Source organism: Phocoena sinus, chromosome 3 (assembly GCF_008692025.1).
Source record: "Phocoena sinus isolate mPhoSin1 chromosome 3, mPhoSin1.pri, whole genome shotgun sequence".
Classification (NCBI taxonomy): Eukaryota; Metazoa; Chordata; class Mammalia; order Artiodactyla; family Phocoenidae; genus Phocoena; species Phocoena sinus.
This window is the reverse complement of record NC_045765.1, coordinates 634,824-661,318: the sequence shown is the minus strand read 5'-3', so window position 1 is coordinate 661,318 and position 26,495 is coordinate 634,824. Positions and strand designations below refer to the sequence as shown.

Sequence of the window (26,495 nt, the reverse complement as noted above, 5' to 3'; positions counted from 1 at the left end):
GCGGGTCCCCTCGGCATAGCTGACCTGGGGCGGCTCACTCTCTTGGGGGCTGTGAGGGGTGGAGCAGCCTCCCTGCCCCACCCACTGGATGCCAGTGTCCCAGTGTGGGGGGGGGGGGGCGCAGTGTCGCCCGGGTGAGACCCCTGCTTGTGAGAGCCCTGAGGAGGCAGCTCTGCCTCAGTCTCTCCATCAGTGACCTGGCCTCATGCTGCTCTCACCTGGGTGGGTGACGGGGGAGCTGCAGGGCCAACCTGGGGGCCCAGCAGGAGAAACACAGCCTTTGTTATTCCTCCTACAGACACGACAGCTGCCAAAACAACTCTGCTGTGTTGGGGGCTTTGCAGTGGGGGAGGGAGGGCTTGATTAATCCACTTTGCAGCTTAGACACTGGGGAGGTGGGCCAGACCTGGCTGGGAGGGAGGGAGGGGGGGGGTGGCCCAGCCTCGGGAGGGGGCTCCTCCCTACAGACAGCCCTGCTCCCATCTTACACCCACCCCAATGCTCCAAGCCCCTGCACAGCCATCTCCCTGTCACCCAGAAGCCCCAGCCGTGAGAGACCTTAGGTCTCAGCTCAGCCTGCCTGGCACCATCATGGCAGAGGGTGGAGAAGCCCCCACTTAAACCTCTCTCCCTGGCAGGGAAAGTACGGGTTTACTGTCTGTGGCCCCCAGCTGCTGTCCTGCTCACATGGGCACCCCCCCCCCCGGCCCCGGCGCCCAGCCTGGCATACAGCAGGTGCTCAATAAACAGTGAAGGTTGACGGCCCCCACCCCAGCCCTGGGGGCATGCTTGCCGCCCCTGCAGAGGTGGCAAAGGGAAGCTCCAGAGTGGGTTCCTGCTCCCTGCCCCCACCCTGGACAATGCCCTGTACCCAGGACCCTGCTTCCTGGTCCCCCCTCTACAAGCTGGACATCCCGGAACCACCTCCTGCCAACCTTGGCCACTGCCGGGCCCTTCCTGGGTTGCAAAATCCCTAACGAATGAAGACCTCCTGGAGGGGGTTGAGGAAGATGGGCCTCAGACTCCCACGCTACCTACTTCACTTTCCAGCCCAGGAAGGAGAGAGAAAAGCAACGCCAAGTGTCAGCAGCACACCCAGCCCCACAGATGCGCCCACAGCACCCACCTGGCCCACCCAGGACGCCGGTTTAGGCTCTGCATTGGGAAAGAGAAGGAATCACACCAAAGCTCCTCCTGGGCCCCTGCGCCCTGGTTCGGCAGCCGGGCGACGGATGTTTATAGAAGGAGCGGGGCTGGGAGAGCACAGAGAGGCACTGATGGAGGCAGGCGGGGGTGGGGGGGCGATAAGGAAGGGCGGAGAGGTCGTCAAGGAAACCGCAGGAAGGTGGGGTGCAGGCAGGACCCCTCCATGTCCAGCCCCCAGAGAATTCAGAGAGATATCCAGTTGGAGGCTTTTACTTTGTGATGTGGGGGAAAGACTACTTTATTATGGGATGCAGGACATGGTATCCAGATTCTCAGCCCCAAAGCCCCCGACCCCAATTATAGAGGGGAGGGTTCAAGAGGAAGGTAGGGAAGAGAGGGCCTTGGAGCTGGGTTTTGAGGGTTGTATAGGAGTTTGTTGCTTCCTGTCCTCCAGGAGCACCTGGCTTGGTGAGGGAGACAGGGCTGGACACAGACCCTTGAAGCTCTGTGTGGCCAGGAGCTGGGGGCCCCAGAGGACCCCAGCCTCATCACTCTGCGGCAGCTCACCGTACTTCCTCCATGCCTCCTGGACACCGAGAGCCTAGTCTGGGGCAAAATGGGTGGGCTCCGGGCCTGGGAGCTTGGAGCCCCATGGTGGGGGGAGGGGGAGTGGGGGGCTCAGGTAGGTGTGGACGGGATGATAAAGGGTGGGTCGATCTCTCTGACTACATGGGGGGTGGGGGGCAGCGGGGGGGGGGGGGGGGGGCAGCAGGCCTGGCTGGGTCTGGATTCCTCCACTCCCGGCACAGGAGGGGTTAATGTGGAGGCCGCAGCCCCCTCCCCTTTCATCTCCTTCCCTTCCGGCCTGGGCCTGGTTGGGCCTGTGTTTACAGAAGCTGCTGGCAGGGAGGGGCGGGCAGGGGCCCTGGACAAAGAAGCCGCCTGGCTGGCCCCTGAAACAGTCATAGCACATGCAGCTCCCCTGCCCGCCCCACCCACCCCCAGCAGCCCCGCCCCAGCCCCGCCCCTTCCTGCCTCTGTGGCTCAGAGGCCCTCTCCCCTCTCCAGGCCTCAGTTTCCTTCCCTGAACAGTGGGGGTCGTGAATAACCCTGCTGGGGGTGTGTGGGGGGAGGAGGTATCAAGGAAATGAGCCCCACACGCAGTGGGTGCTCCTGGGACCCCTGGCTGGCTGGCAGCTCTGAGCTGAGGGAGGGCCCTGGGGACCCTCTGGGTGCCCTCCTCCCCCATCCTCCCTGGGCCTGGCTCACCCTGAATGCCCCCAACGCCCCCCCAGCGTCTGGGCCGTCCGTTTCCCCACCTGGACACCCACCCAGACCAGTCCCTGCTCCCCAGGCCTGGCCTCCGTCCCTGGTCATCTCGCTGTTCTCAAGGCCGCGTCTGGCATCCGCCTCACCCCAGACCCCAGGGTGTAGGGGGATACAGGTGGCTTGGGCCTGGTACACTGTTGGCGCATAATAACTGTGGACCTGGCACTCAGCACATCTGGGGCACTGCCACACGGCGGGGAGTGTTGGTGGCCCACCTTACAGATGGGGGAACTGAGGCCCCAGGTGGGAGCAGGGAGGGGCCGGGACCCAAACCTCCCACCAGTGGTGGCAGGAAGGCCAGACTCTAGCCTGTGGGGAGCTTCTGTCCTGCCACCCAGCATCCGCCCACCCGCCTGCCTGCCTGCCTGCCTGCCTGCCTGGGAATGCAACCCGGCTCCCCAGACAGAGGCCAGCCCCGCTGCGGGAGATCCGGGAAGCCAGGATCTCAGCGCCCAGGTCTCAGCAGCAAGGGAGGAAGCCTGGACTGTCAGTTCTGGGTTGGGGCCCTGAGAGCCGCCCCCCCGCACCCAAGGACTTACCCCTCAGACTCTCACAGCTGTGTCTCCCCCATCAGACCCTCAAGGCTGGGCTGTGTCTCCTGTCAGATACCCATGGCAGGATGGTGCCTCTTCTCTCAGACCTCCCCCGCCACCATGGCAGCGCTGTGTCTCCCCGCTCAGGCACCTCTTGGATGCCTCCGGCCACGGAGAACTCACTCACAGCCTGGCTGACACACCTGCCCCGGGCGGTGGCCAGCAGGGCCCCCCACCCCACCCCGCGTGCTCATATCTGGGACTTCCCGGCGGGCAGGCCTCACCTCGCTTCTGCATGAAGCTGAACAAGTCATCCAGGAACTCCTTCCTCTTGGGGTCCCCGTCCAGTTCGTAGAGCTGCGACAGCAGGGAGGGGATGGGTTAGTTGGTGCCAGAGCTTGGGTGCGGGTGCCACGTCCACATGGCACGGAGGGACAAACGAGGGGTCCCGGCCCCAGACCCCCGGCCCCCCCCACAGTCCAAACATCTCCTGAGGCCTGCCCCCACCACTATCAAACAAGGACCCTGAGACACCTGTCCTGGGGCGGCCGTAACAGCTGACCACACACTTGGCTTAAACCACACAGATTTATCCTCTTCTGGCTCTGGAAGCCAGCCGTCTGAGATCAAGGTGCGGCAGGGCTGTGCTCCCTCCAGAGGCTGGGGCGGGGGGTGGCTGGGGGGGGATCCTTCCCACCTCTTGCAGCTCCTGGGGCTCCAGGTGTCCTGGGTCTGTTGCTGCATCACCCTGGCCTCTGCCTCTGTCCTCACGTGGCTTCTCCCTGTGTCTCTGTGTCCAAATCCCCCTCTTCTTATGGGGCATCACTCACTGGCTTTAGGGCTACCTCATCTCCACCCGTAACTAATCACATATGCAAAGACCTGATTCCCAAATCGTGTCCCGTTCACAGGAACCTGAAGCTCAGACTTGAACGTGTTAATTTTGGGGGGCACAATTTATCCCACCTAGACCATCGCCACCGTGAGGATGGCGGAGGTCCGGCACGGTCCACCGACTCACACGCATGTGCTCCTGAGAGGTGGCCCACTTTGTAGCTGAGGTACAGAGGCAGGCCTGAGCCTGGAGTCAGGACTCTTGGGGACTCTCAGCCCAGGCTCTGTCCTGCGCACCCGCTGCCTGGGTTCACCAGTCACCGGGGTGGGGAGAGGGCCTCGGTCTGGGCTATCAGCGGGGCGGGGGGTCCCCAGCCTCAACCCTCAGCTCCCAGGTGCCGGCAGGCAGGGGAAGCCAGCAGAGATAATTAGAGAGCAAGGTTGGGGGTGGGATTTGCCAAGGGGGGCAGTGCAGATAGCAGGCTTCCAATTAAGCTTTGGGGAATGCAGTCACCTGGACACAGAGCAAGCGGGACTGTGTGGGGCCGTGAAACCACCAATTAGCCCCGGCTGAGACAACCGGTCATCAGGGCCCAAGAACACACTGGTGCCCAGCTCCTGCGGTATGGGACGTCCCCAGGCCTGGGGAGGCAGGGTCCTCGGGTTGGCTACCCCTCAGCCACCTCGCCCCTCTCTGGGCCTCACTTTCCCCATCTGTGTAATGGAGAGAGAGTGGGGCACGCAGGGTACAGGCTGGGGGGGGAGGCCAGGAGCCCAGACCTGGGTGGTCGAGGCCGGGCCTATGTCTCCACCCTGCCAGAGGCCGGCTGGCCAGCTGCATTCCTGCAGTGATTTATGGTGGCCAGGGAGGCCCCGTTTTTCCCCCTGCCTGAGGGGTGTGGGGCCTGCAGGTGGACCTTCCCGTGGGCATGCACCCGCCTGGGCCGCCTCCACTGCCCCTGCCCCATCCTCATTCCCCCTGCCCGCACGGCCCCCAGCACTGTGTGCGCCCCTCGGCCCCTTCATCCATGATTCACAACCTGGTCCAGTCTCCTGTCTGTCTGCCCGGCTGGAACGTCGGGGATTTTGTCTGTTCTGTTTTCAATGTCTAAAATGGGGCTGAGCACACAGCAGCTGCTTGATAGATGCTCGTTGAGTGAACCCTGATTTTCTTGGCCGCAACGTGGGCCAGGCTGGGCAGAGAAGATCAGAGAGACTTGTGGGGAATTGCCCTCAAATTCCCATCCACCCGGAACCTCAGGATGGGACCTGATCTGGAAATAGGGTCTCTGCAGATGACATTAGTTACGATGAGGTCCCACGGTAGGGTGACTGGTGTCCTTATGAGAGGAGGAGAGACGTAGAGACACATGGGGAGATAGAGGCAGAGATTGGGATGACGCCTGGAGCCCCCAGAAGCTGGAAGAGGCAAGACGGACCGTCCCCTGGAGCCTGAGTAACGCCCAGCCATCCCCTGACCCCAGACGTCAGTCCTCCAGAACTGAGAGTAAATCCCTGTTGTTCTAAGCTGCCCAGTTTGTGGTCATTTGTTATGGCCGCTCCAGGAAGCTCACAGGGGACCACCGAACCTCAAGCCCTTCCCGACGAGGGGGCGACATCTCGTCCCTTGAGATTCCAACCCTGGTGGAGGGGGGTCCACCCGGCATGAAGCCCTTCCTGGGCCCAGCTCCCACAAGAGATCACAGTGCCCCTCCTGCCTCAGTTTCCCCATCTTTCAGAGACAGTGGGTGATAAACACAATAGCTTCACCCTGAGCTCCTGGAACCATCAGGACCCCCGTATTCCAGGTGGGGAAACTGAGGCTCAGGGCAGAGAACAGCTGCCGGGCAGAGGCGGGCTGGCTTGGTGGGGGGCCGTTAACTCCCAGGCCAAACGGTGGGCGGGCTGCCGTGGCACGGCCAGACCCCCGAGGGGCCAGGGCATTGTGCGAGGCCATAAAGGGGGTGTGGGCAGGCTGCCGACAGAGAAGGAAGAATTAATGGCTGTTGCTGTGGGCAGCCAACAACAAAGACGGGCAGTAAAGGCCGCCCTAGCTTTATGGGGCTCTGGGCCCAAGTTCCGCACCCCAGCAGGGTGTGTCCTGCCCTGGCCAGCCGGCTAGGGCTGCCCACCAGGCCTCACGGATGGGGGAGCTGGGGGCGGTGTCCAGGCCCCCCTGGTGGTGTCCAGGCTCCCCTTGTGAGCCCCTGGGCCCGTTTGCCTGTCCTCACAAGGCTCTCAAGCCACACAGCTGGGCCACAACAGATCCTGAGCCACACCCAGGCCTCGGGCCCACCTGGGCCCTCTGGCTGAAACCCTGCCCCTTTCTGGGGACCAGGAGGCACTGTCATACCCCGAGCTGCAAACCCAGGCTGGAGGTTGGGCAAAACCTCAGGAAACACCCCCGCCTTGGGCTGAGGCCCCAGATAAACTGCCCCAGTCTCCCCTCCCCAGAGCCTGATTTCCCCGGGGCTACTGGGTGCTCTGATCACGGGGCCACCTCCACCTCCCGCCAGTTCTGAGGACACCCCACCTCTCTGCGGCCATGCGTCCCAGAAGACCTGCCAGGGCTGCTCCCAGCTGACCTCTCACCAGCCTTCCAGCTGCTTCTCAAACCCGCCAGGGGCCGCGGTCCCCCCTCCAGGCCTTTGACCTGGCAGCTCCTCTCTTGGAATGCCGTCCTGGCTCTGTCCTAGCTCTGTCCCCGCGGGCTTCCCCGTTGTCGCCCAGGTCTCTGTTCCCACGTCGCCCTGGAGAGAAGCCCCGAGTGCCTGTGCTCTCACTTGGAGCACACGCACGGATTACAGGCGACTCTCCTGTGTACCCCGTTCCCCGGCACCACCAAGCCGCGTGCGTTTACACACGGGTATGGTCTCCTGCCCACCTGCCCTGGTAGGGTGTTTGGGATTTTGTCTGCTTGGTCCCCAGGATCTAGAATTGGGCACCCAGCAGCTGCTTCATAAATGCTCGTTAAGTGGACCTTGATTTCTCAGAGCAGCGTGGGGGTGGGACCCCCTATCCTTTCCCAAACCCGAGATGTGTCCGTGGACAACCCACGCTTCGGGCCACCTGCGTCCTGGCATCGGGCAGACAAGGGTCTTGGGGGCATTTGGAGTCTGCCCTGCTGGGTTCACATCCTGTCCTCCCCAAGCCGCATCTGTGAAGGCGGTACAGAACCCCGAGGATGTGGGTGTGGACGTGCGGACCTGGGCTGGGGGCTCCCACGGAGGCTCCCAAGCACACACCTCCCTTCCCGTTTTCCACCTGCTGGGCGGGGTCACCGGGACAGGCCCCGCCACCACCATGTGGCGGCCCCTCCGCCGGTCTCTGCTGTGGCTGGGCCCCTACCCAGTGACGGAGGGCGTCCACCTGCTAGTTACCAAGGCTGGACTGCCCGCGTGTCCATCTTCCCCTCCCCAGCACCACCCACTTCACAGACGGGAATCTGAGGCACAGACCAAGCAGAGCCAAGCCCCCACCCCTGCTGAGCAGCCAGAGGGGCCTTCCCGGGCAGCCTGGGCGAGACTCTCCCCCGCCTTACAGTCTCCCATGGCTTCCCATTGCCCCCATCAAGGATCCCACTTCCCCTGCGGTCACTACTGGCCTGTCACCTCCTTGCCCTCACCTCCCTCTGCTCGGCCCCCTTGGGCCTTGTCATGCTTTCTGAGCAAAAGCCACAGGCCCTCACCTCAGGGCCTTTGCACCTGCTGCTCCCTCCTCTGGAATGCACTTTCCCGGATCTCCGCAAGGCTCCCTCCTTCCCCTCCCAGCCCCTCCTCACCCTCTGACCCGGGCCTCTGCCTCAGTTTCCTTTGCAGCAAAGGCGCCACCCAGCCTCATGCCACACATGGATTCCTCAGTGGACCCTCGACCACGTTGGGAGGATGATGAGCACAGAAGGCCACCTGCCTCGCTCTGGGCCCAGCCCAGGTGGGAGGGGGAGGCTGGTGGGGAGAGGAGGGGGTCCCCGGAGGGACCCCGCCACCCACCCCTCCGCAGAGGGTGGAGGGGACAGTCTGCAAGGAGGAAGCAGATAAAGCAGGACAGGCTCCAGGTTAGGTAGTGGGCGGGGGAGGGGCCGGGGAGGCAAAAGTGAGATAACCTCCCCTCCCCCAGGTGCGCGAGGGGCAAACAGGAAATTCTTGTTTGTGGCGAAAGGTGAGCATTTTCACTACCACCAGCTTCCAGGAGCTCCCAGCCAGGTCAGCGGGTTGTGCTGCGGACAAGGCCTCGACGGCCCCCCGGGGTGGGGCCCCCTCCCCTCCCCTCCCCTGAAGCCGCCCTTACGGGCACAGCGGACCCCTGGGGAGCCAGGGCACCACGCATGCCCTGGGCCCACCTGCCAGCCTGAAAGAGGAGGACAGGCCCGTGGCCTGCATCAAACCGCAAGGGGGGACCTGGTGCAGGGGGGAGGGGTGCCCCCAGGGCCGCCCACACGCGGGAGACCCCTCCCTGGCACTGTGTCCCCAGCTCCAGCCTGCACGGGGCCAGGGCGGCGACCAGCCCAAGGCCGAGGGGCCCCAGCTGTAAAGAAAGCACCCGCTCCAGGGCCCCCAGGAGGAACTTTGCCCCCTTAATGGTGTCCGCTCAGCCCCCCTCCCGACACCCAGGCGGCTCCAAAGTCCGCAGGGCCCTACATCGGATGCACGAGGCCACTGGGCGCCAGGGGGACTCCAGGAGTGAGGCCGTGTCCTTGGACGGCAGATACAGGGACAAAATCAGGAGAAACGGGGAGCGTTCGGGCGACCGGCAACCCCCAGCCCCAGAGAGGGACAACCTTGTCCCGGGCAGCCACCAGTGTGGCAGGGAGAGGCCCACAGCTGGGAACAGGTGGAAAAGGCCCCCTCGTGGTTTTTTTCTTTTTTTTGGCCCCACCGTGTGGCCTGTGGGATCCTAGTTCCCCGACCAGGGATTGAACCCGGGGCCCCTGCAGTGGAAGCCCCAAGTCCTAACCACTGGACCGCCAGGGAAGTCCAGAAAAAGACCCGTTTTTGCACTTGTGTCCAATACGGCTCATATGGGCAACCAGAGAAGGATGGCTCCCCCCACGGCCAGAACGGCAGGAACAGACACCGTCCACGTGTGGGGACCATGGGGACCCCGCTGGAACCCTGGCCCTCGGAGGGGGTCTGGGAACGGATGAGGATGAACGGCGGAGTGAGGCATCAGGCAGGGCTGGAGCCGCCCGGGAGCCTCAGGGCCTTAATCTCACCTACCTGGTCCTGGATCGTTCAAAAAAATATTTATGGAGGTGAAAGTCACGTAACACAGAATTCACCATTTTAAGGTGAACCATTCAGTGGCCTTTGGTGCACTGAACACTGTTCTGCAACCACGACCCCTATCTAGTTCCAGAACATTCCATCATCCCAAAGGAAGCCCCGTCCCCATCAGGAGTCACCCCCCTCCCCCTCCCCAGCCCCTGACAACCAGGAACCCACTCTCTGTCTCTGTGGAATCTGCCTGTTCTGGACGTTCCCCATCAATGGAATCACACCCTGTGTGTCCTTCTGTGTCTGGCTTCTCTCACTGAGCATCGTGTCCTCAGGGTCCGTCCACGCTGTAGCGAGTGTCAGGGCCTCACCCCTTTCCACGGCTGAGTGACGTTCCCGTGTGTGGAGGGACCACATTTGTTTATCCATTCACCACTGATGGGCATTTGGGTTATTTCCGTTTTTGGGCTATTATTACCAATCTCACTATTTCTATATTCTTTGGGCTTTGGACAAGAACTGATTCATTGTAACTCCTGTAAGCAAAGTGGAACTGCACTGAAAGAGCAGAGAAGCCCGCACAGCTGGTTTTTATCCCTCAACGTCCCCCCACAGAACAGCCAAGAACAATAGGATGACACTTCCTCCTTGCAGCCCCCCAGGGTGGAGAGTCCGGGGAGCTTTTAATCTTTACGTCGAGATCAGGCTGTGTCTCCCCTGCTCCGAGGAGGCCCCTGGCTGCCTGCTGCTGTCAGAAGAAGCCAGACCTCCTGCCTGCCAGGCTGTGGTCCTGGCCCCCCAGATGCCTGCACCTGGTCCCTCCCCAGCACTGGTCCCTCGCTGCTCCCAGCCTGCTCCTGCCCGGGGGCCTCTGCATTGCTGGTCCCCCCACCTGGCTCCCCCTCCTGGCGGCCCCACCCCAGCTGATAAAGCCCCTTCTCACATTATCGGGCCCTGGGAGGCTCTGCGCCCCATGACTCAGCGCTGGCAGCCGTTACCCAGGTGGGCAGGGGCTGGGTCCCTGGGGGCCAACCAGCCTCCCCCATTCACAGAAACGCCCACGCGCAGGGCTGGGGGACGGGACTGGGCAGGGCATGGGTGGGGCAGGGGCGGCACCCACATCCCCCACGGCCCCTCCCCTCGTGCCCACTGAGGCGGCCAGGGGCTTCCGTGCGGGTCTCGGTCCGGCACTGGTGCCGCCCCGCTGTAGCTCCGCCGTAACCATCCTCTTCCGTAGCCCGGCCCAGAGGGTGCGCTCCTGCCCCTTCTCGCCCCCTCCCCAGAGACCCCGGGGCAGGGACAGACAAACGGATGGATGGATGGATAAAGTCTGGCGCGGGGAGGCCGGGTGGGGCGGAAGCACCCGGAGTCTGGAACCCTCCCTGTCAAGCCCTAGGGGCTGTGGCCAGGTCAATCCATCTTGCAGCCATGACTGAGCACCTTCTGCATGCTTTTTTTTTTTTTTTCCTGGGCTGCACTACACTGTTTGCGGTGCACGGCTTGCGGGATCTTAGTTCAAGGGTTGAACCCGGGCCCACAGCAGTGAAAGCGCAGAGTCCTGATAACCACTGGACCGCCAGGAAACTCCCAACCTTCTGTATGATAAGGCCCGTGTTGGATGCCCAAGAGAGACCCAGACAACCCTTGGGAGCCCCAGGCCTGCGAGGGGGACAGCAGGAGTCACACACAGGCAGGGGGAGGTGGTGAGGGAGGGGGGCGTCTTTGAAGCCGGCCATCCCTGCGGCAGGATGGGGGAAGGGCAGGCTTACTTGCTGCTGCACACAGTAGGGGCTTAATCAGTGTTCACCGGGCGACCTCAGGCTCTTCCCACGAGTTGCTCTCCTGTCGCACCTGACCCCTGAGGCCGCCCACCCCTGCCAGACGCAGGGCCACGTGGCCCTTTCATTTCCCGTCAGCGCTCCAGGGCTGCAGGGGCCCCCACTGGGCCTGCAGGAAATTGGGGAAGTGATTCTGGGCCAGGCAGAAACATCTGCCAGCTTGGCCAACCCCCACCCCCCCCAACCAACCAGCATGTGCTCCCTCTCCGAAAAGACACGGCACAGATATTAATAAAGGTTCCAGAAACAAGTCAGAGAGCCTGACCACGAAGCTGACGATTAAAGGCGCTTCTTTCTGGATTTCCAGATGGTGAGGTTCCGGGGAAGCGCCCTTGTCTCTGGGTCAACCTTTCATGTAACTGGGGGTCTCCTGGAGCCTCAGTCTTCCCACCTGTGAAGTGGGCAGGGTGCACCTGGGTCATCCAGGTGGGGGACGAGGGAACCGTGGGAGCAGATTGTGCAGAGAGAAGAGTCTGGCTCCAGGAAAATGGGTAGGGGGTTGGGGGGCAGGGAGGAGGAGCCACCTTGGTGGCAGGACAAGGCTAGTCACCCGCCAGCTCCATGTCACAGCTGGGGATGCCAGCAGGCCCAGCACTGAGGACGCACTCAGGATGGGGAACCATGAGGAGAAACTTCTAGGAAGGCAGCTGCCCTGCGGCATGCAAACGACATGCAAATCCGGGCGGGCAGCCTCCCATCCACCTGGGAGCCCCCACCCACAGGCCTGGCTCTGAGCAGACTGCTATCTGCATGGGAGCCCATTTCACAGACGGGGAAACCGAGGAGCTGAGAGAAGGCTGCAGAGCTGGACTCGAACCCAGTACTGAGCCCCTTGGTGCCTCTGGACCACCTCAGAGCCTCGTGGGGCTGGGGGTGGGACCCTGCCCGAGACCGCCTGGCACTCAGGGGGCACCAGGCAAATGCTTTGGAGTCAGACAGCCAAAAATCCAGAATCTTCTCCCTCTTCACTCCCTCCCTCCCTCCCGCCAGCAATTACGAACCCGACGTTCCATGCTGCTCTCAGGGCATTTCGTTTGGGGGTTCCAGGCCCCCAAAACCCAGGGACGATTGTCTAGCTGCCACTTAGCCGCTGGCTCAGGGTTCTGAGCCCTGCAACCAGGGCCTGGCGCCCGGGGATTAAAACTCCTACCATGGGGTTTCTTCTGAAAGGAAGCAGCCCTGTTTCCCTGCAGAAGAGCCGCCGGCAGCCGGGAAAGCACCAGAAGGGACTCTCCTAGCGGTCCGGCTGTTCATGAAGATCCACCTGCCCAGGGAGCGAGGGCCCCGTCACTCCCAGCCCGGGTTCGCGGAATGGAAGTGCAGTAGCATAAGAGAGCAGATTGCTGCCCCTCCCTGGCTGTGCTGACCGGGTCCCCACCGCCCCCGGGCCTCCCCCAGACAGCACAGGAAGGAAGGGGGGTGCTTCCCGCCTCCCGCCCAGGAGTCAAGAGGAAGGGGCCCTGGACGGCTCAGGGCTGGGGGTTCCCGCCCGGCACACCTGCAGGAGCCTCTGCCAGACTCCAGGCCGACGGTAAAACAGAACCTGCCCGCGGAGGCCAGCGGGCTCAGGTTGCCAACAAACCTACCCGCTGACCGCAAGAGGGGGGCTCTGCTCCTGGAACATCCCACCTCCCAGGGAGCAGCTCCTGCAGTGAATGAGGAGGACAGATGAGACCCACGCTGGGCAGCCGGGGGCCGAGCTGGTGCCCACCACGCCCGCTCTCCTCCACCAGGACCCTCGGTGACCGGTAACCAACAATGATGACAACAGAACACCAGCTCAGACACTGCCCGTTTTCCAGACGGGGAAATGGTGCCCAGAAGGAGGGTGTCAAGAGCAGCTGCCACCTGCACCCCAGCTTGGCTGGGCTCCCCCCAGATGGCAGTGGCATCGAAGAAAAGAATAACCCTCAGGAACTCCCTGGTGGTCCAGTGGTTAGGAACCTGCACTTTCACTGCAAAGGATGCGGGTCCAATACCTGGTCAGGGAACTAAGATCCCGCAAGCTGCGCCCCAGAGGTGCCCTCAGGCCCCACTTCTCATCCAAGAACTGGGCACCCTGTTGGTGGATGCATGCGCCAGCTAGAGGACACAAGGAGGGGCCGGGCGGGCCGTCGGCTGGGCAGGGTGCCAGCTGAGGCAGGGGCAGCCAGGCCCACGCACGCCGTCCACTGGGCACTCACGGGAAAAGGGCAGATGGGAGTAATTACAGGGTGACGGGGGCAGGTGGGCAGATGAGGGTGGAGATCGGAAAGAAGAGAGGAAAAGGACAGAGGGTCCGTCTGTCCCCGGCCAGGTTCCAGGCCTGGCTCCCCCATGCCAGACTGGGTGGCCTGGGGGAGTCACACGAGTTCCAGCCTCCAGCAAGGCCCCAGGCCCGGCCAGAGCCCCGTGGAACAACATAACGGGGCTCGTCCTAAAAGGGGGGGATAAAGAGAAGAAGGAAGGGCTTCCCTGCTGGCGCAGCGCTTGCGAGTCCACCTGCCGATGCAGGGGGCGCGGGTTCGTGCCCCGGTCCGGGAAGATCCCACATGCCGCGGAGCGGCTGGGCCCGTGAGCCATGGCCTCTGAGCCTGCGCGTCCGGAGCCTGTGCTCCGCAACGGGAGAGGCCACAACAGTGAGAGGCCCGCGTACCGCAAAAAAAAAAAAAAAAAAAAAAAAAAGAAGGAGCGGGCGGCCCACCCTGACCAGAGTTGGCAGCCCCTGGGGCTGGGGGCGACCCCCTGGGTAGGGGCCTCACAAGCCCGGAAGATCCACACTGGAAGCCATGGGGCGGTGGGCTGGGGGACGTAACCTAACAGGGCAGAGGCTGGGGTGGCCACGGGGACCCCCAGAAACCCCTCACGGGGCAGAAAGAGAATGTGACACAGCCCCAGGGCCCACGGCCACTCCAGCCTGGACAGAGATGCCCCACCTACCCCCAGGGACAGTAGCAGGAGTCACACCCCCGCCTTGAGAGAACCCCTGGCCCTGCCCAGACAGACCACATGCCCCCCCCACCTGGACCTCTACGTGGCGTGGACCCGGGTCTGCCCCATGGCTGCACATGGACCCTCCCAGCCCCGTTTGGACGCACGCTCCCACCCCGACACGTGGACCCTCAGCCCTGCCCAGACCCAGCAGGTCCCACCACCTGGCGTGGTCTCCAGGCGCATATGGACACACCCGTCCAGCCAGACTCAGACACACAAACACAGACACACCCTCGTCCGCTGGCTGGCTCTCAGATAATGGCCCCAGACGGCCCGCCCTCAGCCGCTGCACCCACCCGGCCCCCACTGCCACGTGGCCACAAGGGTGGCCACTTCTGTCTGCTTTGTTCACAGGTGCATACCTGGTGCCCAGAATGGGGCTGGTACACAGCAGGCGCTCCGTACGTGCCTGTGGAAGGCCCAGACTCAGACACACACGCACACGGGTGCCCAGCCCGGCCTTTGCGCCGTAAAGCAGTCCCATGACCCCGTGGACCACACGGTCAGGGTCCCCTAAGGAGGCTCCACGGCCGGGCAGGCTCCCTGAGAATCTGCCCGGCATTGCTGAGCCCCAAGGATTGGGGACCCAAAGCCCTCACTGGAGTTTGTATTCATTTCCTGGGGCGGCAACAGGCCGGGGGGCTTGGCACAGGGATTTTTTCTTACACGGCTCTGGAGCCCAGACATCCAGAATCCAGGTGAGGCAGGGCTGCGCTCCCTCCAGAGGCTCGGGGGAGGGTCCTCCCTTCCTTGTCCAGCTTCTGGGGGCCTCTGGGCTTGTGGCTGCATCACCCCAGTCTCTGCCGCCAAGGTCACACGGCCATTTTCTGTCTCTGTGTGTCTCTCCTCTTTTTCTAAGGGCACTGGTCACCCTCCTCCACTATGGCCTCATCTTAACTGCATCACACCTGCAAAGACCCTATTTCCAAGCAAGGTCCCCGTTCTGAGATTTTGGGCAGACGTGCCCATTCGTGCCCCCCGATAGGTTTCTTCCTGGAATTAGGGTTTCATCTGTTTCTTGCTCATTGTCTGGAAGGCGGGGGTGGCGGCAGGCGGTACTGACTCTGTGTCCGCCACACCCCTCGGCCCCACGAGACCCCCGCCGGCCCTGACGAGGGGCAAGGCTGCGTCCCGAGCTGGGGCCTTCAATAGGCAGATTGGTTACCGTTTAACCCCGTGACCCCCAATTGTCCTCTGGCCGAGCGCAACTGGGCGAGCAGAGGAGGGCGGGCCGGCCCCGCCCCCACGTGTGCCCACCCACAGCCCACAACCCCAGCTGCCCCCGGACCCTCCCGGAGCAGTGGATGGCGTCTGCAAACGGGGTCGCTGGGCCTTCCAGAGGGCCCAGGATGCCCCTCCAAGTCACCACAGGGGGTGCTGGCTCAAGATCAGAAGGCTCGGCGGGTTGAAAGGTCTTTGTCTCAGGTGGGGAAACTGAGGCACAGAGCAGGTGAGCCCTGCTCAGCACCCCCCGACTGCACCTCTGGATCAGACAGGGCGCACCCCTGTCCAAGATCACACAGCACGCGAGGGGAGGAAGGGATGTAACCTGGCGGTGGGACCCCCTGCAGCCCCTGAGGCTCTGGTCACACCTCACGGCTCCCTGGGGCTGCGTCAGCAAGGCAGCTCAGGAAGCCACGCGGACGGGTGCGGGCAGCTGACCTGTGCCCAGGCCGCTGATTCAAGCCACTGACTGGGGCAACGTGACTTTCTGGCTAACGGTTAATGGGCCCCACCGCACGCTCAAGATTCCCGAGACACGGGGCCAGCGGGGCCGGCGGGGGGAGGGGGGACGCAAGGCTCACACACAGGCACACGTGCACACACACACGTGTGTGCTTGCAGACCCACAAGCATACAGCCATGTGCACACAAAACAGCCACGGGAAAGGGTCACCTGTCATCCACCGTACAGACGTGTGGAACAGGCAAAGCCCTGGGATCGACACACTCAGATACACAAGCTCAGCCACCCAGACCCCAGGACACACTCACAACACATCCACACGTGCCAGGGCCAAGTCGTACGGGGGTGCACGCAGACGTACACAAACACTCCAGAAACGGGGACACACTAGCAGGCGCCTGAGGTGACAGATACACAAGACACTGCAGGTGGGTCCACGTGGCCCCAGACCATGCACACAGACACACGGGAGAGCCACGCCAGCAAACGCATGGTCACGGACACCACTGGGGGGTCTCAAGATGCCCCCAGAGCCCCGGCTCTGCAAACACAGACCCCGACACACACGGGGTCCCTCGAGACGGGAACCCCCAGCCCACAGGGACCCCACGCAGCCACCACGTCCCCACGCACACGCGCTCGCCCACGTCAGCGGGCTGGACCCCACGTGCACCCCATGCCCGCCGGGCACCACGTCCTCCGGCACCATGCGTGTCATTAGAAAGCGTGGGGAGGGGCCGGGCGCTTGGCAGTGGCCACCGGGGTGGGGAGCAGCAGTGGGCGTGGGGGGCCAGGCCACAGCGGCAGTGACCCCTCGTCGGTGACTGGGCAGCTGGGCGGCGGCGCCGGGGCCAGATAAGGCTCTTCCGGCTGAGTCAGTGTGGTTCCCAGGGCTGGCACGGGTGGGGGCATGGTGCCAGGGCTGCAGGCGGCATCCTCCCCACGCCCGCCACGGCCCATCTGGCTCCACGCCAGCAGCCGCAGTGGCTTTGATGAGGTGGGCGCTGTCCCAGGCGGGCAGGGCTGGGCTCCCGGGGGGTTTCCTGGCACCGGTCCCAGCCCCAGCACGGGCCCCAGGGACCCCGGCGCCCCAGGAAGACGCCCGGCGCCAGAGCTGGCCTGCAGGACCCATGGGCCTGGGCCCAGCCCACACTGCCCCAGGCAAACTGGCTCAATGTCATTGGGCTCAGAAGCCAGTGCCTGACCTCTCTAGCCTGTGTGCCCAGAACACACTCCACCAAAAAATTCTCCTCCTCCACCCTGGTCCCACAGGACCGGCTGTAGCGCTGGCCTCTTCCACTCCTGCCTGGACTGTGGAGCCCAGAAGGGTTCTCCCAGCGTCCCTCTCCCTCCCCCAGCACTAAACCATGCTAAGGCCCCCCTCTGAGCCCCCCTTTGCTTTGCCCTAATGTCTGCCCACCCCTACCCCTCCCACTTTATGTTCCAGCCACGCCGTTCCAAGATGCAGGCCCTAACCCTTCTCTCTCCCTCTGGCCAACTCTTACATGTCCTGCAAAGCCCCAGCTCCAAAGCCCATTCCTCTGGGCAGCCTTCCCTCTGGCTCAGCCCTGACTCTTCAGGGCTGAAGTACGTGTGTCCCTCTCCGGGCCCCCAGCCTCTGGGGGCTCCCAGGTAGGATGAAGAAACCATCTGCCACCTCTTCCCGGAGTCCCGCAATTCCTGTTCCCTAACCCCACCCCATTCAGCCCCAAGCAACCCTCACGCGCCCAGAGATGTCCACTGCAGTGTTGTTTACAACAGGGAAACAGGAAAACAGACCAGCGTGTTGGTGTCAGCTCCACAAGGGAACCCGCAACGGCTAAAAAGAACTCGGCTACTTGAAACACTCTGATGAAACAGACAGATGCAGGGTGAAAATGATGAGAAAAAACGAGAAAAGCAGTACGTCCAGCTCAGCGTTTGGCAGATCCTGGCAGACCCCCGAGAGACCACACTTCGATACCTTACGCGTCACATTTCTGTGTAAATGGACAGAGAAAGGCCTGGGAAAACCGTAGCTGCTGCCAGCTAGGTCACAGAGGGGGCTGGCAGGCCTCAGGCCTCACTGGAATCCTTCCCTCTTTATCCCCCACCGGAATGGTGTCAAGTGTCACTTCTGGCATCAAAAAAGGACTTTAAAAATGTATATACGTGTACCTTCCATAATTTAAAAAAATCGAAGTGAGGTGAAAGGAGCAGAAGAAAAAAAAAACCCCCAAATGTGACCCCGACCTCCTGCTGAGAATGCATCTGAGGGCCAGGGCTTCACCCCAAGTTGCTTGAACCCATTTCCGGGGCCACACACGCTGGGGTGGAGGAGGACACCCACGGGAATTCAACAGGCCCCAGGAGGCCCAGGGAGGGGAGAGAGGACAGGCGGGGTCCACAGCAAGGCCTCAGCAGCCCCGAGAGGTCTTTCCTGCCTGGGGGCCTGTGTGTCCAGGCACCGGGTCCTGACACCCTGCCGTTGGGCCCTGGACCAACTGCCTCCATTTCAGATGAGGAGGGCCACCCGGGCTCCCCCGAAACCTGCAGCCAGGGGGGCGTGCCCCCTGCCCCTCACCATCTGTCCACTCCTCCAGTACACCCTGGGGCCGAATCCCAGCTCTGACACCTCCCCCGTGTGACCGTGGGCAAAGCTGCCTGACGGCTCTGTGCCTCAGCTTCCACAACTGTACGATGGGGCAAACGCAGCGCCCCCCGCCTCACCACGAAACGAAGGTACACGAGACACACGCGAGACGCTCCACCTGCCGCCTGCGCACAGTTGCGCGACAGATACCGTTTAGAACTGTCATCTCTATACCTCTGAGCTCCTTTACAAGTCGTGGGGAGCAGACACGACCTTGGAGAGGAGGGAAAATAACGATCCCGACCTTTAATGCAAATCGGAACCACAGTGAGATTGCACGCCACCCCACCAGGACGGCTGGAACCAAAGTCCTAACCACAAGCGTCGGAGAGGACGTGGAGAAACTGGAACCTTCGTGTGGCTGGCAGGGATGCAAAATGGAGCGGCCACCGTCAACAGCAGCTCCACAGAGTTACCACATGACGCAGCACCTCCACTCCTAGGTACGTGCCCGTGAGAACTGAAAGCACGCGTTCACGCACAAACTTGTACACGCACGTTCATAGCAGCCAAAGGGAGAAACGACCCAGCGTCCGTGGCTGGAAGAATGGGTAAATAAAGTCCAGGATATATGTGCGTAGAATGGAATATCACTCAGCCACAAAGAGGGGTGAAGCCCTGACACTCCCACTACGTGGACGGACCCCCAGAACACGATGCTCAGGGAGAGAAGCCAGACACAGAAGGACACACAGGGTGTGATTCCACGGATGGGAAACGTCCAGTACAGGTAGATCCACAGAGTCAGAGAGTGGGTTCCTGTTTGTCAGGGGCTAGAAAAGGGGGTGGGGGTAAGAGCTAAAGGGTACATTTTAAAAGGTTTATTTTTGAGGTGATGAAAATGTTCTAAAATTGACTGCACAACCCCGTGAATGTACGAAAACCCACCAAATTGCGCTTTCGATAGCTGAATTATGTGCTAGGTGAATCTTAAATCAATAAAACTGTTAATAAAACCCCCAGCGTTTGAATCATTGAAACTAAAGGTTCAAATCCTTAAGTGGCTGAAGATCTCCAGTTAAGACTCTGCTTGCTTAAAATCCCACGATGGCACAGCCCTGCTGGTAACAGGAAACCACCAGGATTTCACCAGGGTGCCATACCTGGTGGCAGCAGGCTGAGCTCCTATTCGCTCCCCATGACACATTACGATCCCAGCCAGTGCTGGCCTCCATCAGCTTGAGTCCCTGGGGCCCCACGGCAGCGAGGTTCCAGGCTTTCAAGGAAAGATTCCGTGGCCCTGAGCCCGCTGCTCCCGGCCCCTCCCCAGCCTGGCTGCCCCCCAGACCCTGTAGCCGGCGGCAGAATTTCACGGCTGTCGAGGGTTTTCGGGCGGAAGTCAGGCCTAGGCCCTGCCAAGACCGGGGAGGAAGAGGCAGTGATGGTGCCAAGCAGGCGGCCGGCCGGCCCGGCTGCCACGTGCCAGGAAGGGGGTGGGGCAGGCGCCAGAGTCAACACGGCCCCCGACATCTGCTGGGCTGGCTGAGCCCAGGCCACTGTTGACACTGGCCGCACAGATGCCTGGCCAGCTGGGCGGGAGGGCAGTGCTGGCAGCCGGACCTGGCACAAACAGGCAGGCGCAGGATCCTGGCGCTGCAGGGCAGCCCCCCGCCTGCCCACAACTTCCCTTAACCCCCAACGTCTTGGAATCCAATTCCATCCTCCGCAGGGCCCAGCCGGGCGGCGGTGTCTGGCCTCCACACACAAGCCAAGCTGCATCCAACCCGGGGCCTTTGCACGGGCTGTTTCCTCTGCCTGCCGCACCACCATCCCTCAGTGTGAGGGCCCAGCTCCTTCTCCGACCGGACTTGGAGCAAGTGTCACATCCCGAGAGACCTCCCCACGTCCTCAGCTGGATGCCAGGTCACGTTTCCTCACCCCTTCCTCCCCGTTTGTTTACGAACCTTCTCTGAGTCCAGCAGGGGAGCTGTGTATCCAGTAGGGGCTCCGTAAGCGTGAGACTGACTGTGTGACCTGGGTTCCCTGGGCCCCTTGGGCCTCAGTATCCCCAACCGTGCCCTGACCCTGGGAGTCCTCGAGACATCATCATTGTGTCCAAAGACCAGCAGGACAATGGCCCCTGGAAGCCCTTTGTTCCTGATGGGCCGAGGGGGCTTTGCGGCCAGGACACCTGATCCCTGGACTCCGCCTGGCCTGGCCACCCAAGCCCCGTCTCCCGCCAGTGTTGGGCCACGCAGCAGAAGCTGCTGGGGGGGGCTGGGGCTACCTGTCGACCCCCAACCCCACAGGGGCTGCGGCCTTGTCCCTTCCTCCGGCCTGGCCGTGACCCTGTGAGGCGGGGGGTGGGAGGTGTCTGGCTCTGGTCCCCAGCCTGGGGCTTCCTGATGGTTGGACTCAGGGCAGATGGCAAATACTCGGCGAGTCCATAAATATAACTCGCCCGTGAGGTTCCCGTTTGTGTTATTTTGACACCAGCAGACGTCAACAGCTCGGTTCTGGGAAACCCGTCCCCCACCCCCAATGCCTCGCCCCTGTTTTCTTATCTGCAGAACTAGACAGACAGCAACCCAGCCACAAGCAGCTCCTCAAGAAGAGGAGGGAAACTGAGGCAGGGAGCAGGGTGAGGGGGGGGGACCCCTTATCCCAGGCACTGGCTCCGGCTGGGGTCCACACGCAGAGGAAAAGCCTTCAGGCGGGAGGGGGCAGCCGGGGCCACGCGTGGGGAGCGGCCAGCCACGCCCTAAGGAGATGACGTCTGCTGGCTGTCATCCCACCCCTTGGCACTGCCGCCCGCGTGCCAGGACCCAGCCGGAAGCCAGGCAGCCCCACCCATCCCGAGATGCCTGGGCAGGGGATTAACCTTCCTGCCCATTCCTCAGGCTGGCCTCCTGCCTCGGCGCCGCTGCCCTGGCCGTGCCCACCCCGCGGGCACTGTCCCCTTCTGCCTTTATACCTGCCCCGTCACTCCCGTCACAGCCCCCAGCTTGTTCCTCTCACACTGTGTGTCCAGTTTCCAGTTCTGTACTTTATCTGAGCTTTCTGAGGGTTGACGGGATCCCAGCGCCCTTTTCCCACACGGCGGCTGGGCCTCACGATCCTTCCAGGAGGGTCCCACTGCTCATCCTGGAAGCCAGCACGGGGGGAGGGTGCCCCAAGGCCATACACGGCCTCCTCCCGGCTCCCATGTGCCTGGCGCGTCCGTAGCCTCAGATGAGGCTCAGGCGCTGGGCCTGGGAAGCTAGGTCCCCACCGTCCACTCTCGGAGGTCGGGGCAGGGCCCAGCTGGCCTCAGGCTGGAATGCAAGCCCAGCCGGCCGCCCCGGCCGCCATCTGGTTTCCATCTGCCCAGCCCAGCGAGGCCCAACTTCAAAGGATCCCCCGCCCGGCCACTTCCTCTGCCCTGGCCGCCCGCAGGGAAGGCACCAGGACGGCCCGCTTCCTCCCCACCCCTCTGGAGCCCCCAGGAGCTGCTCGGCCGTCCACACCGACACGGCCACCCCCTGCTCGCCCCCCTCTCCACAGCCACAGGCTCAACAGACCAGACTCGACGCCACGGACGAGGCCTCTGGCCCTGCGCCCCTGAGCCCCCGCCCCTGCCCGCCTGCCAGCCACACCCATGAGCCCCACGGAGCCTCGTCCAGGCGCGCGGCCTTTCCCAGGGCCGGTCCCTCTGCTCAGAACCCCTCCTTGCTCTATCTCTCTGCTTGTCCTCTGGTGCAGATGGAGCCCCCTGAACTTCCCTCTCGTGTCCCCACATGCACGCGTTTACCGGCCAGCCCGTCCCACCCACGTACACGACCCCACACGTGGCTTCCACGAGAACACCTGACGCCCTGGCAGCGACTGCCCACAGCCCCTGTTAGGACGCGAGGCCCACCTGCTTGAACTGCTCCTCGTACGTCCAGTCCCCGTGGTCCGGCGGCTGCAGCTGTGGCACTGCGTGGGCAGCCCCTCCGGGGAGGGCCGGGCCAGCCCCCGGGCGCTCCTGGCCGCCCAGAGCCCGGGGCCCGCCATCGCCGCGGTACGCCTGCAGCGGCTGGGACTTGCGGGGGAACAGGGCTGCGGGGCCCGGGCCGGTGGAGCTGGGGGGCCCGAGCCCCACCTCGTCCTCGTAGTCCTCGTCCTCGTCCTCGTCCTCGTCTCCCAGATCCTCCTCCAGCTCTTCCTCTTCCTCCTCCCACTTCGGCTTCCTGGGGCAGACACGGGGCGCGGGTCAGGGGAGAGGGCGAGGCCCGTGCCGCCTCCTGCCTCGTTTTCCCTGTCTGGACGTGGGTGAGCAGCCCCACGTGCTCTGGCTGTGGAGAGCGCCCGTGAGGAGGCCAGCTCAGGCCGTGGGCCTTACTCTCCTTGTCCCCAGTCAGCTCAGAGCAACTAGAGGTGCCCCTTGGGCATAAACCCCAGCCCCTGCCCACCTGCTAACCCCGTCTCCCCTCCCGTCCCCTCCGTCGCACAGGCTTCCTTGCTGGGCCTTGAAAATACCAACCCAGTTCCTTCCTCGGGGCCTTTGCTGAGGCTGTTCCCTCTGCCAGGCATGCTGTTCCCCGCTCCCCCTTGCCCTTCCCAGAGGCTGTCACCTCCTCAGGAAGACCTCCACCCACCACTGCCTGAAGTTGACCCCGGCCCCAGCCACCCCCCTCCCCAAGATGCCTGCTTTATTTTTTTGGCGCCTCCGATCACAGCCTGCAATCGCCCTGCTGCTTTGCTTGTTAAACGTCTTCTCAGAAGGATCCCACTGGGGTTTTGCCAACACCCCGCTCAGGGCCTGCGTCAGACCCCGGGGAGGCACATCCGGGGGCAAATGGTTGCACCCGGGCTACGGCCTCTATCATCTGTCCCCGCCACTAAATCTAGTACAGCCTCGCCAGGCGATGGGGGCCATTGGCCACGTGTGAGTAGCTCCATTTAAATTAAGGTGAAATAAAGCTACATAAGGAGATCCCAGCCGCAGTGGCCACACTTCAAGTATTTGTCAGCCTTCTGAGACGGGTGGCCCCGATCCTGGGTGGTGCAGGTGGAGAAATGTCCACCGTCCCCCGGGGAAGTTCTAAAGAACGGTACGTCCTGGGTGGACAGCAGGACGGGGGTTTTGTCCTCCCTCTACGGCTGTGTCCCCAGGGCTGAGAGCCGCCGGCACGTGGCAAGTGCTCGGCGTGGGGGGCCCACACACCCCAACTCACAGGTCATCGTCGGAGCCCTCGAAGTGGCCGTCACCTTCGGGGAGGCCGGCCGCCTCCCTGCCTCGGCCGGGTGCGGGGGGAGAGCCTGGTGCCCCCTCTGGGGCCACGTCCTCGTCCTCTGAGCCGGGGGGCCCATCCTCGGAGCTGCCGGGGCTGGGCGTGTGGCCGAGGCCGGCGGCGGCAGCTCGCATGGCGGCCAGCGCGGCCATCTGCGCCCGCTGCATCCGGGCGCTCTCAGGCTCCCTGTCCTCGTCCGGGGCGGCCCTGGCACGGGCCGGGGGGCCAGCCGCAGGCTCGGGGGGTGGCGGCGGCGGCTGCCGGGCCTCCAGCTCCTGGCGTGCCCGCTGCTGCCGCTGCAGGAGCGTCTCCATCACGGCCTGCAGCTTCATGGCCCTGCGGGCCGGGCCGCCCCGGGCACCAGGGCGGGGCGGCGGCGGCGGGGGCGGCCCCTGGGGGGAGGGGGCCCGGCCGCACTGCAGTGTGGGGGCCGCGGGGGAGCCGGGGCAGTGCAGGGTGGCGGGGGGCAGGGGCGGGGGCCGCCGGGCTCAGGCTCAGGGCTGGCGGGGCATGCCAGCAGCAGGCGGGCGACGCCTCCTTCTCACACCGGGAACTGGGGGGCGGCGGCTGGTGGGTGGCTCATTCACGTGTCAGCAGAAACCTGGAGGGGACAGGAGAGACCGTCAGACCACGCCTGGGCTCCTCCCCACTCAGGTCGGACCTCAGAGGCCTCTGGTAAAATTGTTCCCATCCACGCCCATCAGTGTGCAAACCTGGGGGCCTCCCTGGAGGTGGAGGAGCACGTTCGTCCCATCTGCCCCCACTCTGTCCACCCTCCAGAGGGCTGGGAAGCAGGGGCACCCCGCACTGGACCTCCGAGGGCCTCGAGTCAGCCCCCACCCGTCTGCGCCACAGAGAAACACTTAGCGGACGACAGCACCCCAGGGAAAGACTCGGATTATAGCTTCATAAACAGAAACAGGGGGACAGGGCATTTCTGGCTTCTGATTGGCTACAGCCAGCTACCGGGCACCAGAGTTCTGGGTTCCGGTTCTGAGTTCTAGGTGCTGCTCACGGCCCAGGGGGCTCCGGGCATCTCACGGGCACGATGGCTGACCCAGATTGAGCACCTGCCGTATACAGGCTAAAGCTTCCCCACTCACGTTCTCACCCCACCCCTAAACCTCAGTCTCTCTAGGCCTCAGTTTCCCCATCCGCAAAATGGTGCCCGAATGGCACCCACCTCGCTTCGCCCAAGCAGGGATGAAGCAAGTGTGTGATGGTAAAGGCGGGAGCACAGCAGGCACTCACTGGACTTAGGGAAGGAGGCTGGATGGTCCCCATTTTACAGATGGGGAAAACTGAGACTCGGAGCTGCCCCGCTGGAGGACACACAGCAGGTTCCAGGCAAGGCTGGGAGTTGAACCCAGGTCTGGGTGACGTCAGAGCCTCCCACGCGGCCCCCATGTGCCTTCTGCAGGGAGTTCCCCTGCCCTTTGGGACCCCAAGTGGGGCCAAGGTCCCAGAAGGCAATGCGCTCTGCCCCCAGCCCAGGGTCCCTTCGGACCACTGCCAACCTACCTTACCAGGGCCTCAGGTGGGCTCTGGGTACAGATGTCCCAGAGCCCGGCACAGCTGGGCACCACCAAGGACAGGAAGATGCAGGTCCCACCCCAGCCCCACTCACCCAAGCCCAGGCCACACCCCCACCCGCCCAGGCCGCCAATAAAACAGACTAGGCAGAACCCAACAGGCCCGGCAGTGACACCCCAGATGGTACATCACAGGAACACAGGAGGGTCCAGGAGCCACTCCAACCAACAAATGAATCCCCAAAGGCTCCTGAGCAGCTCCTGGGGCAAAGGGGGCCCCCACACAGGACGGCCCAGCGGCCAGAGGCTCCTGGTAGCGGGCGGACACTGGGTCACCAGGCTGGCCGCCCTTCCGGCCCTTCCTGTGACCTGGTAAGAGAAGCCTGACAACCGCCACCCCCCCCCAGGGGAGTGTTGCAGTGTAGACCCTCCCAGCCTCCCCAGTCATGGGAGGGGCCCTTTCCCCAGTGCTGGGTCTTCCAGCAGGATGGGTGAAAGGGCAGTGGGAGGGGGGCAGGTGGGGGGTCCCCGTGGGAAAGTAGGGAGGGACCTGTCCCCCAAGGGCCTCAGTATCTAGCAGGGGCGGGGGTCCCAGGGCACAAAGACCCTCTCAGAGGCCATAGTGCTGGAGAATGACCAGCACAGCCTGTCCTTAGAGGCAGCAGGACAGCACCCAGCCCCCAACCCCCGGGGACAGGCGGTCACCCCCCACACACACCAGCCCCAAGAAGTGCTGAGGGGACACTTCTCACCCAGTGTCTAGTCTGGTCTGCTGCCCCTCCCCCACCTTTGACAACTTCAAGACGAGCCCCCCCCTCCCCACGGAAACGCTCTGGGCAACGCCCCCCCTCTTTGGGGGGCAGAAGGAAGAGGCCAGAGGAAGCCACGCCCCCTCAAGCCACCCCCCCCCCGCCCCCCCACACACACACACACAGGCCTGCTAGGTTTAATGACCCTTCCGGGTCCACGGATGGGGGAGGGGAGCAGGGCAGGCCACCACGTTGGGGCTGGTGGAGGGGGCAGGTGGGAACCCCGGAGCCCCCGTGAGCTCTAGCCTGGGCACCCCCCCCATGGCCGCCATTAACCCTAAGCTGGTGACGCCCACCCCCTCCAGACCCCTCCCCCCCAAGAGCCCTTTGTCCTCAGGCCCTACCCCCACTTTATGACAACCCTAGGGGAGAGGCATTCCCTGGCAGGGACCGGGCGGGGATGGGGGGGGGGGGTGCTGGGTGGCCCTTGGGACCTGGATGGGGGGGCAGGGAGGGATCTGGGGCCACACCCTCCCCCCCCATGCCTCCCGGAGAGAGAGGTCACCCGCTCGGCCCAGGGCTTGCAAAACACGGTTATTTAAAGAGTTGTGCAAGGCTGGGGCCCACGGGTGGCGAAAGGGGGCCCTCACTTCACGAAGGGAAGAGGAGGGGGAGGGCGGGGCAGAAAGCTGGGGAGGGGGCTAGGAGAGTCCGGAGGGGGCGGCCCGGAGGAAGTGAGAAAAGAAACACTGAAAAGGGAGAAAAAATAAGACGACAGAAACCCCAGTCCGATTTCAAAGGCTTCTTGGAAAGCGGCCGATTTGCATGGTGGGG

General features: G+C 63.6%; 1 protein-coding gene across 3 annotated transcripts in view; it reads right to left on the bottom strand.

Annotated features, from left to right (window-relative positions):
• Positions 1-26,495, bottom strand: part of ARID3A (AT-rich interaction domain 3A) — a 35,956-nt gene that overhangs the window by 8,272 nt on the left and 1,189 nt on the right. For all 3 annotated transcript variants that reach the window (XM_032626043.1, XM_032626045.1, XM_032626044.1), the window contains exons 2-4: positions 23,324-23,981; positions 22,024-22,336; positions 3,293-3,365 (exon numbers count right to left, since the gene is read on the bottom strand). In XM_032626043.1, coding sequence (XP_032481934.1) covers positions 3,293-3,365; positions 22,024-22,336; positions 23,324-23,712 — 775 coding nt within the window. In that variant the 5' untranslated portion in view covers positions 23,713-23,981. The remainder of the gene's footprint in view (positions 1-3,292; positions 3,366-22,023; positions 22,337-23,323; positions 23,982-26,495) is intronic.